At 42.1% G+C, this 15,115-nt stretch overlaps 1 protein-coding gene and 1 long non-coding RNA gene across 4 annotated transcripts in view; one reads left to right on the forward strand and one right to left on the reverse strand.

Moving 5' to 3' along the window:
- LOC139549226 (uncharacterized) overlaps positions 1-15,115 on the reverse strand; it is a 45,266-nt gene that overhangs the window by 26,439 nt on the left and 3,712 nt on the right. The gene's annotated exons all lie outside the window — the stretch shown is intronic.
- LOC139549223 (putative nuclease HARBI1) lies at positions 29-4,204 on the forward strand. 3 transcript variants are annotated; one of them, XM_071359449.1, is made up of 10 exons: positions 29-1,220; positions 1,308-1,484; positions 1,575-1,636; positions 1,719-1,805; positions 1,893-2,176; positions 2,256-2,291; positions 2,390-2,944; positions 3,014-3,129; positions 3,226-3,337; positions 3,432-4,204. In XM_071359449.1, exons 7-10 carry the CDS (start codon positions 2,473-2,475, stop codon positions 3,800-3,802), a joined length of 1,071 nt encoding a protein of 356 aa, XP_071215550.1. In that variant the 5' UTR covers positions 29-1,220; positions 1,308-1,484; positions 1,575-1,636; positions 1,719-1,805; positions 1,893-2,176; positions 2,256-2,291; positions 2,390-2,472; the 3' UTR covers positions 3,803-4,204. The 3 variants fall into 3 exon arrangements, with proteins under 3 accessions (XP_071215550.1, XP_071215551.1, XP_071215549.1); XM_071359450.1 differs by having other exon boundaries at positions 1,893-1,934; positions 2,003-2,176; positions 2,256-2,944; XM_071359448.1 differs by having other exon boundaries at positions 2,256-2,944.

Genomic DNA, 15,115 nt, shown 5'->3' on the forward strand with positions numbered 1-15,115 from the left:
TATCAAAAAATGTATCATAGCTTTATACAGTGTGATGGAGTTACTTTACACAATTTCACTCATATCTGCAGTGCATTTCAATTAAAAATTTAACCGTTTCATAATTACAGTACAACTGCATTTTTGGAGATGTGAATTAAATATTTGAATTGTAATTGTGATGTTTCAGCGGAGCGGTGAGTGTGTAATTGTGCACTACTTACGCATTCAGGCGGTCTGCAATACTTTGCCACGCTTTTTCTCTTTGCTTTATCACTGTGGCGGTGTTGCCTTTCTTCTTAATTATATCTTTTACCTCCTCGTATGCCTCCATGAGGATTTGTGCTTCCGACGGGGAAAAGTACGCGGCTCTAGTTGCCATGGTAAATCAGTTAATCTGTGATCTGTGGCGGGGTCTATTTGAGTGAGCCGTGAGCGCGCACCTATCCAGGATTGGTTTCACCTGGCTTAATGAATCCGTGTCTGCTCATCCTGGCTTGGTCTTTGTGCAACCAATTAAGCCTGGACGCACATGTTTTGGCTTCATTGAGCTCAGCTGAGTCATTTATCCCGGATGTCTTAATTCTACTTTTGTGCAACAGGCCCCAGGATGAGCAGACACGGATTCATTAAGCCAGGTGAAACCAATCCTGGATAGGTGCGCGCTCACGGCTCACTCAAATAGACCCCGCCACAGATCACAGATTAACTGATTTACCATGGCAACTAGAGCCGCGTACTTTTCCCCGTCGGAAGCACAAATCCTCATGGAGGCATACGAGGAGGTAAAAGATATAATTAAGAAGAAAGGCAACACCTCCACAGTGATAAAGCAAAGAGAAAAAGCGTGGCAAAGTATTGCAGACCGCCTGAATGCGTAAGTAGTGCACAATTACACACTCACCGCTCCGCTGAAACATCACAATTACAATTCAAATATTTAATTCACATCTCCAAAAATGCAGTTGTACTGTAATTATGAAACGGTTAAATTTTTAATTGAAATGCACTGCAGATATGAGTGAAATTGTGTAAAGTAACTCCATCACACTGTATAAAGCTATGATAAATGTTTTGATATTTTTACTGAAAACAAGACAAAAATACCAAGTAATTTTTTGCAGTGTGACTCCATTAAATGTGTGTGTGTGTGTGTGTGTGTGTGTGTAGATTAAACATGAACGGGCCAAAACGGACATGGCAGCAGGTCAAAATCAAATACAAGAACATTCTGCAGAATGGTATGGTCCCTGACTAATATTTAACAAAGCACAAGCATATATTGTACCCAGAAGGTGCCTGCTCACACATTGTCTGTACTGTTTTAGCAGTGAAAAAGAATACCCACAGACAAGGCACGGGTGGTGGGTCACCAAAGGCTGACCTTACCCCAGCAGAGGACATGGCCTTGGAGCTAAATAAAGGCAGGCCCGTCTTAGAGGGGATCCCTGGGGGGAAAGAGACGAGCATAGGTTCCTCCCAAGATGCCACCCGCTTCATTCAAGGTATGTCCTTCCATCTCTACATGGGATACAACCACATTCATATTGAATCAATTTGGACTGTCTGACTTTGGTTTACCTATTGCCTTGCAGTGTCTGGCAGCACTGTGTTCCTGTTAGAGCCACCAGCACAAGCACCAGACGATGCTGATCCAGTGAGTACTCCATCAAAGGCATACTGTAGGCCTGGCATGTCTTGTCTACTAGCTTCAATATGAATCCGATTAAATGTGATAGGGTGAAGGCCCCAGTGCAGCAGCAACAGCACATGATGGAGACGATGATGAGGAGGAGACCATCTCTCTGGATTCCAGAAGGCATGAGGTATCATGTTAAGACTGTGAAAGTACTATTTACTCTACAATGGTGAGGAGTCCTCATCAAAATCAAAAAATCTAATTTCTTTTACAGGACCCAGATGCTATACAGTGGGAAAACCAGCCTGGCAACATAGTGCGTATTAATAAAAGGACACCACATCCTGCCAAATTCCAGCTGCGCTAATTGTATTGTGTTCACAGAGCTCACAAGCTATCAGAAAGTTGTATGGCAACCACCTCCGGCGCCAAATAGAACTGGCAGACATAGACATTCAGTACAAGAAGAAAAAGATGGAAAATCTTGCACTGGAGTCCGAAATAAAAAAGAGGACAATTAGGAAACTGGACCTTGAAATAAAAAAACTTGAGAGGGAGGTGAGATATGCCTTCAATGTACACTGTATGCTAACTGTAACACAAATGTATTAATCATTATTTTTCTTTCCTCCCCCAGCTCCAAGAAGATGACACAGCTCAAAATAAAAATTAGGTATATTCTCGTAAAGTCAAGTGAGCCATGACATATGAGCTCTTATTGTGAGCACACAGGACGGTGGCATCTTTCTAAGGTTTTTTTTATTTTCCCAGCAATCAGTACAACCAAGTCATCGTTATAAGGCATCGCCCTCTTTTGCCCACCCCCCCAGCACCAGGTGTGGCCACTAGCCTATATGAAGGCCCAAAATTGTGTGTTCCTTTCTGCTCTGACAATGGCATGCCCATTCGTGCGAGATGTGGTGGATGAAGAAGCACTTGTGCTGAGGAGAGCCTTCAGGCGAGAAAGGGTCTTCAGGGACCGGTTGGACCCACTGGCCTTCCCTGATGACCATCTATATGAAAGATACAGGTTTTCTGCAGATGGCATCAGGTATCTATGCAGACTACTGGGTCCCAGGATTAAGCACCGCACTGCACGGAGCCATGCACTGAGTGTGGAGCAAATGGTTTGTGTGGCCTTGCGCTTTTTTGCTAGTGGAGCCTTCCTGTACTCAGTGGGGGATGCAGAACAGCTGAACAAGGCCACAATTTGCCGCACAATAAGGAGTGTGTGTCTGGCTATCAAAGCATTAGCAGATGTCTTCATCTCCTTCCCTGGCCACAGAAGACTCTGTGACATCAAAGAGGAGTTCTATAGGATTGCAGGTAAGAGGATCTACAAATTACAGGACAACTGTTAACACATAGTAGGATACTCATTACTTTGTGTGACAGGTTTCCCCAATGTCATTGGTGCAGTGGACTGCACACACATAAGGATAAAAGCCCCCTCAGGTGCCCATGAGGCCGATTTTGTGAATAGGAAATCCTTTCACAGCATTAATGTTCAGGTGAACATAACTTTTTGATATTGTCCATTGACGAACACTCTGCATTGCCAGTGATGTGCATTGATTGGTGTAATATTCCTCATCTTATGATTTCAGATGGTCTGCAATGCTGACTGTGTGATCAGCAATGTTGTGGCAAAATGGCCTGGCTCAGTCCATGACTCCAGAATCTTTCGGGCCTCTGAAATCTATCAGTGCCTATCACAAGGTAAGCCACACAACCCCTATTTATAACCATCATGGCTGTGTCAAGAATATCACTGTGTTTATGAGGTAGTAATGATGAGATTTTGTGTTGACAGGTGAATTCTCTGGTGTGTTGCTGGGAGACAGGGGGTATGGCTGCCAGCCTTTTCTCCTGACACCTTTCACAGACCCCCAGGAAGCACAGCAGGCCTACAACCATGCCCATGCCAGGACCAGGGCCAGAGTTGAAATGACCTTTGGCCTCCTGAAGGCACGCTTTCACTGCCTTCACAAATTAAGGGTCAGCCCTGTTAGGGCATGTGATATTACTGTGGCTTGTGCTGTCCTCCACAATGTGGCCTGCCTGAGGAAGGAGAGGGCCCCCAGAGTGCCACCAGCCATGGACTGGGACAATCCGGCAATCTTCCCTGATGACGACAGTGGTCGGCTGCTGAGGGACCAATATGTGTTGAATTATTTTAGTTAGTATGTGTGCTTTCAATTTTGGTTAAATATGTCCTGCGGTGGCAGAGGAATTTGGGTTTTTTTGGGTTCGTTTTTTGACGAATTTGGCCTCTTATGATGTTTGTGCGGTATACTGTGTGTAATACAAGGCTGCAGGGAGGCTACTGCATCCATTAATTTGTCTGTTCAGTTGATGTGTATGGATTTGTCCTGCATTTATTTTAGTGTGCAGACATGCAGGGTGTGTTATATACAGACCTTTGAATGTGTATGTATCATTTTGTATAATATGCTTGGATTCTGTGCTTTCCATCTTGTAGAGTCACTGTGACTTCAGTTTCGAAAGGAGCTGATGGTTTACCTGCTTTGTTTTGTCCTTATTCAATAAAGGAACATAATGTTACACATTGTGTTTTTATATTCATATGGAATGTGTATTTGTTTATATGACAGAGTACTAGGGCCACACTGAAGAAAAAGGATAAAGTCATAAATTTATGAGGCTGGTTCTTTCTGCAGAAAAGCTACATATTGTTTTTACAGTTTTGATACTTATGACAATGTGATACTTAATATTCTGGCACATCAGCATGTCTTTGTTTATGAAACCATACTGAAGTACAATTTCACGAAATGCCCCACATCTGTCATTTTAACAACTGTCCTCCTTTAAAACAACTGGTTACAATATTATGACTTGTGTTTTTTTCCCCTCTGTGGCCCTAATATTCTATCATTTTATATATAGCCTTATAGTCTATGGGAAACTGTAAATTATCTAATGATAGCAACATCATCTAAAAATCATTTTTTATCCCAAATCATTGAAATTAATGATCACAAACGTTTAAATAATAACAGTGGGTCTAGTTATATGTGATAACAATGTATAGTGAGCAGTGAAATAACTATTGGTTTCCATTTGTGGTGACTGCTGACTGACATTAGGGATGAGATTAAATAGATCCTGGAATTTAGCCTGGTCTGGAGCAGGCTAGCTCCACAGAATAAATCTCCATGGTAATTTATACCATAACATATCCTCCTGCCCCCTATCCATCTTTAGTGCAACCGGATTACGGATCAATTGAGCCAGGATCACCAAGATATCCTGGCTTAATCCCTTATCCTAGTTTTGTGCAACAGGCCCCTGGTCTCGTAAAAAGTAAATATGTTTGTTTGGTTATCTTTTGGAAATTGTTGAAATTAAAGGCAACCGTTTTAGCTAGATATCTAGCTAGCAATGGCAATCATTTTAGCATATTTCTTACTGAGATTAAGGTTCTAAAACATGTTATTGGGTTTAAAATAATCAATACTGAAACTTTCATATGAAGTTTGTGAAAGCAATGTCCAATTGCTTTCATGAGCTTTTTCTCTAATTGCCCAGAGTTTTTAAAATATAATTAACTAAACAAGTCAGTTAAGAACAAATTCGTATTTACAATGACAGCCTACCCCAGCCAAACTCTAACGACGCTGGGCCAATTGTGCGCCGATCTATGGGACTCCCAATCGCGTCCGGTTGGGATAAAGCCTGGAATCGAACCAGGGTCTGTAGTGACAATTCTAGCACTGAGATGCAGTGCCTTAGACCGCTGCGCCACTCAAGAGTTTAAGACAAGGGTTTAGCTATCTTGGAATGAAGAACATTTCCAATAACTTTATTTTCAAGAATCAAATTTCTTCTTAACTTTTTGCTTAATGAGAAAATTAAGAAATGGCACACAGACATTTCCAATAACGTTTTTGAGGAATAGCAACGTTGCTTAACTTTCTTCTTAAGTCTATAGTTAAGGGAAAATGGCAGTTAAGACATTTCTTCTTAAGAAGGTTGTGAATCTGGGCCCAGTTCCTTTTTAGTGCTGATTTTCCCACCACCACTGCAAAGGCTGTCTTTAACACAATGGATATGTACCTGGGCCCAGATTCACAAAACCTTTCGACTGGAGATGGGAAGTGTCACATTGTCAAGCAATGAAGAGGATCAGCTGGTGGAGCTGTCATTTGATTGCGGACTGAGCATGTGCGGCAGGTACCCTAGTAGTTAAAGCGGAAAGGTTGGTGGGTTGAATCCCGAGCTGACAAGGTAAAAATCTGTCGTTCTGCCCCTGAGCAAGGCAGTTAACCCACAGTTCCCCGGCCGCTGAAGACGTGGATGTTGATTAAGGCAGCCCCCGGCACCTCTCTGATTCAGAGGGGTTGGGCTAAATGCAGAAGACACATTTCAGTTGAAGGCATTCAGTTGTACAACTGACTAGGTATCCCCCATTCCCCTTTCCGGAAATTACATTGCCACAGTCTGGTGCAGCGTAGTGGGAGAGTATCCTGCTCTCGCCTGTCATGCAATCAGAATCATGCTTCCGTTCACCACTACCTATCTGTGTGAAAGTGGCTTCTCTGCTATGGCCGAGCTGAAAACTAAAAGCAGAAACAAACTGGACAGCCAGAATGACCTTCGAGTTGACCTGTCAACCATCACTCCAGAATTCAATAAACTTATCAAACTGAAGAAACACCCCCAGCTTTCCCACTGATAGGCCACACACAAAATAAACAGTTAATTAATTAATTCTGACATTCATATTACATTTTATTGAACTGGTTAAAAACAAACACCTTTAAAAATCTAAGTTGTGAAACTATTCACATGGTAATTGATTAAGAATTCCTAATGATTTTGAAACACTGGTATGTGTTACTGTTCATTAACATTATTGGACTGGTTTTGATGTCATGTTCTGAGTCTGATCATTTATTACACCCCACTCCTGAACTGGTCACCTAATTAAATGGCTAATTCTCTTGAATTTATAATAAATGTTTTCTCAGAATATGGCTGTGTATTTGACTTTCTTTAATACCATAATAGTAGCCCATTGAGACAGTCTATTTTGCAAGTGAAGCCTTCTGAAGAAGGCATCTGCAATACAACATTACAAAATGTAATCATCAACAGTCCATAACACTGGGTTTCATGTCAAATTTGGGTACCCAGGCAAAACCAGTTGAGAACCTGGGTGAAACCTTACACAGGTGAAGCCCTCACTAAAACAGCACCTCTCCCATTGGATAGTGAGGTCTATCGCTTTGGTAAAGCTCTTCAGTCTCCTGCTGGCCTACAGGCTCATTCTACTAGAGCAGTGGTTCTCAAACTTGTTATAGTCCCATACCCCTTCAAACATTCAACCAGGGTCAGCGCACTCTCAAATGTTGTTTTTTTGCCATCGTTGTAAGCCTGTCACACACACTATACGATACATTTATTAAAACATAAGAATGAGTGTGAGTTTTTGTCACAACTGTAAGAAATTATATTAGATACTGGTAACTTGTTTTAACCACTTCTCAGCACAAGCTATACTTGACACAACATGCACCCATCCCCACTATACCCCCACTACTTTGTCAGACCCACACACACACTCCCCTCCCCCATGAATAGGGCCCTGTGAAAACAAACGCACATGCAGGATGCTTTTGGATGAGACTAAGACAAAGAATTGTGTGAAGAGCCAATGGAATGTCGACATCAGGCCCGGACAGGACTACCCACGACCCAGATCGACCAATCGGAAGGCCAGACTACAAGATCAACCTACTTTGCTTGTTGCCTATATAATCTGTATGAACTGTTTAGAGCGGTCTCTCTTCCGACGTTTCCATACGAGTCAGACAGAAGGAGCCGTGCTGCACGATTTACTAAGATATTTTTACATGTGAATAAACGGCCTTATTATATAATTATCCACCTCGTCCTATGTCTCCACTTGATCTCCTGTCTCCAGTAAACGTTTTATCAACACAACCCGGCTCGTGGGAAGTGACAAAGAGCTCTTATAGGACCGGGGCACAAATAATAATAATAAATAATTTTGCTCTTTATTTAGCCATCTTACATATAAAACCTTATTTGTTCATCAAAAATTGTGAATAACTCACCACAGGTTAATGAGAAGGGTGTGCTTGAAAGGATGCACATAACTCTGCAATGTTGGTTTGTATTGGAGAGAGTCGCAGTCTTAAATAATTTTCCACACACAGTCTGTGCCTGTATTTAGTTCTCATGCTAGTGAGGGCAGAGAATCCACTCTCACATAGGTACGTGGTTGCAAAGGGCATCAGTGTCTTAACATGGCGATTTGCCAAGGCAAGAAACTCTGAGCGCAGCCATTTCCAGAAATCTGTCAGTGTCTTCTGATTAAATACAATTTTCACAGAACTGCTTGTTGCAATTTCGATGAGGCTCTCTTGTTCAGATATAGGTAACTGGACTGGAGGCAGGGCATGAAAGGGATAACGAATCCAGTTGTTTGTGTCGTCCGTTTCGAGAAAGTACCTGCGTAATTGCGCACCCAGCTCACTCGGGTGCTTCGCTATATCACATTTGACATTGTCCGTAAGCTTGAGTTCATTTGCACACACCAAAAAAAATCATACAATAATCGAAAGACCTGTGTGCTGTCCTTGTTAATGCAGACAGAAAAGAGCTCCAACTTAATCATAGCCTCAATTTTGTCCTGCACATTGAACACAGTTGCGGTGAGTCCCTGTAATCCTAGATTCAGATCATTCAGGCGAGAAAAAACATCACCCAGATAGGCCAGTCGTGTGAGAAACTCGTCATCATGCAAGCGGTCAGACAAGTGAAAATGATGGTCAGTAAAAGAAAACTTTAAGCTCGTTTCTCAATTCAAAGAAACGTGTCAATACTTTGCCCCTTGATAACCAGCTGTAACGCATGGAATTCACTGGCTTGTATGCAAAGCAGTAATTGTTTCAAAACATCTCCTGCCATGTCACTGATGCGTCGTGAAACAGTGTTGTTTGATGAAGGCATTGTCTGTATAGTTTCTTTGGCCTTTTCCCCCAGTCTTGTCCCAGTCATATCTGCCTGTCCTAGCCACTCGGGAGCTCACCATATAAAACGCTTCTAGCCTCTTCTTATTAATGCTATCTCTTGCTTTTATACATATCTTACTACTCGAAAGTCATCTTAATTCTTGCTCAAAAAACTTCCGTGGCTTATATTTCAAATTGTCATGTTTTGGTTCTAAATGTCTGCACAAGAGTGAAGGTTTCCCGCGAGAGAGTAATGGTTAATGTGATTGGATGTTAATTATTTGACTAGGCTACCTGTATTTGACATTGTGTTGTTATTTTGCTGAATGTGATGAATTATACATTTTTTCTTTAAATGTGAACCACATTTTCATTTGGTGTACCCCCGATGGCATTGCGCGTACCCCAGTTTGGGAATACCTGTACTAGCGGAATGGCTACATCCTGACTTTATTTAAGGGCATTTCTATCCAAGATATTTGCTCAGCAGCGATTTGGGCTTCATACATTTGCAAACTTTTATAGGCTCAATGTCACTGCACCGACCACAGTGCATACTGTTTTACGTGTAGGATCTTGAGGGGCAAGGCCCATTTGTGTGATATATATCGCACAGGGTAGTCGGTTGTCAGGATAAGCTTGTCCGGGAATACGGGAGTCAGTATATCCCATACCGTAAGTGAAATACCAAAACGAATACTTGAAAGAGAACTTCAGGTTACAACCGTAACTCCGGTTCTCTGATAGTATGAGTGAGGTATAGACAACCCTCCTTGCATTAGCGAGGAAGAGGTGTTGCTTATTGTTGAATGACTCGGAGATACTGTCCCTCCTGAGACGCTGTCCCAAATACCTCTCTACAGCTGCCACCACGACCTCCATTTTATGAGACTTCCAATCCATCCCTGCAGTACAATTAATAACCATTGCTATAAATCCAATCTTACTGAAACTTATATCACTTTTTGGCTGATCCCTCTGTACTGGTATATCTCTACTACTCTCACCACTCCTCCATCTTAACCCATCTTCCTCTACTTTCTTCACTGCCTCAGCATATGATAACTTCTGCACTACTCTAATCCTGGAAACCTCAACCTGCCTCTCTCGCACGGGATATTTCTGATCCCCAGCTCCATGGGCACCCCTACAATTAACACAGTCCACTACTTTCCCCAATACTACACATTCCTTTATCTCATGCCCTTCTGCACACTTCTCACACCTTGGACCCTCCCTCCTACACACTGCTGCCACGTAAGCTTGACACCTGTAACATCTTAACGTATTCGGCACATATAGGATAACTTATTGTGAAAGGCCGTACCTATTCACTGACAAAACCCTAGGCGGGACAGCACGAAATGAGACGCAGAGGCGTGACTTCAACAAAAAGAAGGAAACTGTATTGGGAGTTCTTCTTTCAACTCTCCCCGGGACCGTACAAACAAAAGGCCAGGGTAATGGCTACCCCCCTCAAAAGAACGCTACTCCAACAGCTTGAGCCGAACCTATAACAGGGAATCCTACTGTCCCTGAATTCGCCATAGGGATCAGCTCATAATCAATGTACCCCTTCTGCCCCTTCAGTCAGGTCCTTAAGAGAGCACAAACAATAATCAGTCAATTGGTCTCAGGTGAGCTCATCAGTAGTGGCTGTACAGCGGCCCACCTCCAGGAGAGGGCGTAGTCGTACCAACTTGATCCGGCTTATCCCTTACATTATATATCCTAACTTCACTTTGTCAGGCAAAGACTCAACTTCTAAACTCAAAAGAACAGACAATAACTCTTCTGTTTCGTTTCCCCAATCTCGCCACCCTGTCTGCGCCGCATGAAACGACGAGCATCGCATACACCGGAAATCTTTGCCCTCAACTGGTCAACGTTTATATCTACTGCTACCCCAGTTATCACTCCTTTCATTGGTGCCTTTTTCTTGAGAACGAAACACCTCACTTACCCCCATTCATTTTACTTAGATTGCATTCTTCCTCTGCCCAACAGAAACACAAACAATTATTACTAGACCACTTCTGGTTACCCTCACCGATTCCACATGACCCAACTCTTTTTTCACCCACCGTGAAACCACAAATAGATCAGCCAAAAGGCAAGAGTCCACTTTTTCCATAAACTTCACTCCTACTGTCACAGACTCTTCTTCATCCTGATCCTCGGTGCATACCTCGGTCTCCGATGACTTTACCTCACTTACCACCTCCGATACTTCACCCTCATTCACTTCCATTTCTCCTCCTGTCTTCAGCCCCCTCTGCTTACGCTTTCTACCATTATTCTTTGACATATTATCTCCCTTTTTTCCACCATTTTTATCCGACTCAAGCTCACCCTCTTCTTCCCTCACTCTCTTAGACCTCTTCTCCCTCTCTTTTTCCATACATTCCTATTTAGCTAAAAAACTGTTTTTTTTGTTATTTTCTGTTTGCATGCTATTTTGGCATTAATAAGTGTCACATATCAGTTTGTAAACACTGTTCAAAAAACTAATTGAGTTAATAAACATGGTCTCTTTTTTGCTTTCTTGAGTAAGGCATCTCCAAAATGCAGGTGTTTCAGCCTAGCTCAGTGCTTTCTGTGGTGGTGGGGCAGCCAGTGGAAAATTGTGAGCGTAAGGGTTGGTAATGTTCTCTAGTTGCGCCGTGATTGGCTCAGTGTTCTGTCACTCATGGGGACACTAGTCAAGCAAACTCTATGGGCAGAGCTCGAAAATTCAAACCCCTTGAGTGCTGCCATAGAGTTACATTAGAAGTGCCCATCCAAGAAGGCTCAAGGTCATTGGCCACAGATAAAATGACATCAAATCACGTTATATCTACAGTAGCTTTGATTGGACTGATCATGTCAACATCATACTTTCAAAATCTTAGCTAGCAGTCATCATCATGAATCAAGTCGACAATCTACTAGCAAATCCTTTTCAATCCTTGTCATATGAAGATAAATAATGAAGATAAATTATAGATTCAAACTTATCGGTGCTCATCGGCCATTGGACATAAACATTACACAACAAGTTGGAAATCGCAAATTCAACAATAAGTGGATTGGATGGAATAAGTGGCTAACTGCAAGCATTGCAAAGCAATAACTAGCCCGCTATTCAGTGGAGTGGATGTGTGGTCCAAGTCTTGGTTTAATGGTCTCTTTTACAAGTTTAAAAGGATAAACACTCAATCCAGCAAGACTTCTGCCGGGCTAAAAAACAACTGGAAACTCGGAACTGGGAAATCTCAGACTTCCTGATTCAAGTCAACTGGGAACTCTGAAAAAAATCAAGCTCCGACTGGGAAAATACGTTTTGAATGGTCATCCAACTCAGAATTACAAGTTGGGAAATCTGGCCTCATTCTAGGGCTGCATTCCAAACACTTAAAAGACACACCCTCTCCCCTCAGCCCTCAAATTAAGTGGACACTTCTGATGATGTATCATGACAGCTGACGAATTGACACTTGCAGGGCAAGGGGCGAGGGAAGAAAGAATTACATTTAAATGGACCGCTCTTGCCCCATGGTTGTGTTTTCAGTCATCATGGAACCACCGGTAGCTGTTGCGTGTGCATTATATGAGCTACAGTCAATTATGATTGCATTTCATATCTTGGCTAGAAGACAACGAACGCATCCGCAGACATCGAATGTTAGCCATCCGACTATACCAGGTACATTGAAAATTACAATGTATAAGTGTGATGTCAGGGAAAGTTGTATGCGCAAGCTAATGTTTCCAAAAGCTAACCAAAAAAAATGATAATTACTTTTATGATACTTTGTTTGAGCCTTCGTGTGCATTAGTAGCACAATTTCTCACTTATTTACAATTGTTTTACTTGCACTTGTATGTTGACTTCTCCATATTAATATTCCCATATTCTCCATAATTAATCATTGCAAATGTAATTATGGGGGTGTTTCAGGCCCCCGAGTGAACATAATTGTACACTCGCAAACTCGATCAAAAACGAGGGCTGAGGCACTTACGCTGCCAACTTCCCTAGCTTTGCTAATCATTTGGACCGATGACAAAGATGGCCCCGGGGATTCCCCCAAGGGCATAAGGCGAGGGTAAGTGGAGGAGGGTGTGTATTTTATGTGTTTGAAATACAGCCTAGACCCCGAAGTTGAAGATCACTGACGTCATCATGATTCAACCTTGTTTTTTCCGAGTTCCCAGTTGTCTTGAAACTACCATACACCCAAATAATGACAGATTTTGATGACAAATGTTGATGACAATTTGCGCACGAAGGACCGCTACGCCACCTTCCTTTTCAAGTGAGCACAGCACAACAAGCTGAGTCAAAAAATGTATTGTATGCTGCTGCATAAATTATGTCATATGCCAGGGAGATATGTATACAATAGCTAAGAAAGTAATACTAAGTGTATGTTCTGTACGTAGTAAGCTGTTAGTAGCCCAAGTGCCTCACCATAATAATGTTCTGGCTTGGTAGTGCACATGTAGCCTATAGCCTGTTTTAGAGAAATGTAATCATCAAATATTGTAAGAGCTTTTATTGTCTGTTTATATGCCCCCTTTATTTATCCCACGGTTCTGACTTGGTGTACAGGGAGAATACTGTAAGAACAGCCCATGTTCTGAATTCTGTCGCTGTACATTTCAATAGTGCTGAACAAGTAGTTACAGTTGAAGTCGGAAGTTTCCATACACTTAGGTTGGAGTCATTAAAACACGTTTTTCAACCACTCCACAAATTTCTTGTTAACAAACTATAGTTTTGGCAAGTCGGTTAGGACATTTGCTTTGTGCATGACACAAGTAATTTTCCCAACAATTGTTTACAGACAGATTATTTCACTTATAATTCACTGTATCACAATTCCAGTGGGTCAGAAGTTTACATACACTAAGTTGACTGTGCCTTTAAACAGCTTGGGAAATTCCAGAAAATGATGTCATGGCTTTAGAAGCTTCTGATAGGCTAATATACATAATTTGAGTCAATTGGCGGTGTACCTGTGGATGTATTTCAAGGTCTATCTTCAAACTCAGTGCCTCTTTGCTTGACATCATGAGAAAATCTAAATAAATCAGCCAAGGCCTCAGAAAAAGAATTGTAGACCTCCACAAGTCTGGTTTATCCTTGGGAGCAATTTCCAAACGCCTGAAGGTACCATGTACATCTGTACAAACAATAGCACGTAAGTATAAACACCATGGGACCATGCAGCTATCATACCGCTCAGGAAGGCGACGTGTTCTGTCTCCTAGAGATGAACGTACTTTGGTGCGAAAAGTGCAAATCAATCCCAGAACAACAGCCAAGGACCTTGTGAAGATGCTGGAGGAAACAGGTATAAAAGTATCTATATCCACAGTAAAACGAGTCCTATATCGACATAACCTGAAAGGCTGCTCAGCAAGGAAGAAGCCACTGCTCCAAAACCGCCATAAAAAAAGCCAGACTACGGTTTGCAACTGCACATGGGGACAAAGATTGTACTTTTTGGAGAAATGTTTTCTGGTCTGATGAAACAAAAATAGAACTGTTTGGCCATAATGACCATCGTTATGTTTGGAGGAAAAAGGGGGAGGCTTGCAAGCAGAACACCATCCCAACTGTGAAGCACGGGGGTGGCAGCATCATGTTGTGGGGGTGCTTTGCTGCAGGAGGGACTGGTGCACTTCACAAAATAGATGGCATCATGAGAAAGTAAAATTATGTGGATATATTGAAGCAACATCTCAAGACATCAGTAAGGAAGTTCAAGCTTGGTCGCAAATGGGTCTTCCAAATGGACAATGACCCCAAGCATACTTACAAAGTTGTGGCAAAATGGCTTAAGTACAACTAAGTCAAGGTATTGGAGTGGCCATCACAAAGCCCTGACCTCAATCCTATAGAAAATTTGTGGGCAGAACTGAAAAAGCGTGTGCGAGCAAGGAGGCCTACAAACCTGACTCCATTACACCAGCTCTGTCAGGAGGAATGGGCCAAAATTCACCCAACTTATTGTGGGAAGCTTGTGGAAGGCTACCAGAAACGTTTGACCCAAGTTAAACAATTTAAAGGCAATGCTACTAAATACTAATTGAGTGTATGTAAACGTCTGACCCACTGGGAATGTGATGAAAGAAATAAAGCTGAAATAAATCATTATCTCTACTATTATTCTGACATTTCACATTCTTAAAATAAAGTGGGGATCCTAACTGACCTAAAACAGGGAATCTTTACTAGGATTAAATGTCAGGAATTGTGAAAAACTGAGTTGAAATGTATTTGGCTAAGGTGTATGTAAACTTCCGACTTCAACTGTATATTGGCTGCGTCTGTCCTAGCTTGCTCATTACTGTCTTAATCAAAATTACGGATTGCCTCGAATCCGCTTGTCGTCCCCTTACGCCATAGTGTGTACATCTCAATTGTCAGTAGAAACCACATTTGTTTAAGCAAGTCAGCCATATCAGCTATGCTTTTTTCAAAGGCAGAGATGTGAGACTGAAT

This window comes from Salvelinus alpinus, chromosome 22 (assembly GCF_045679555.1).
Source record: "Salvelinus alpinus chromosome 22, SLU_Salpinus.1, whole genome shotgun sequence".
In the NCBI taxonomy this organism is placed as follows: Eukaryota; Metazoa; Chordata; class Actinopteri; order Salmoniformes; family Salmonidae; genus Salvelinus; species Salvelinus alpinus.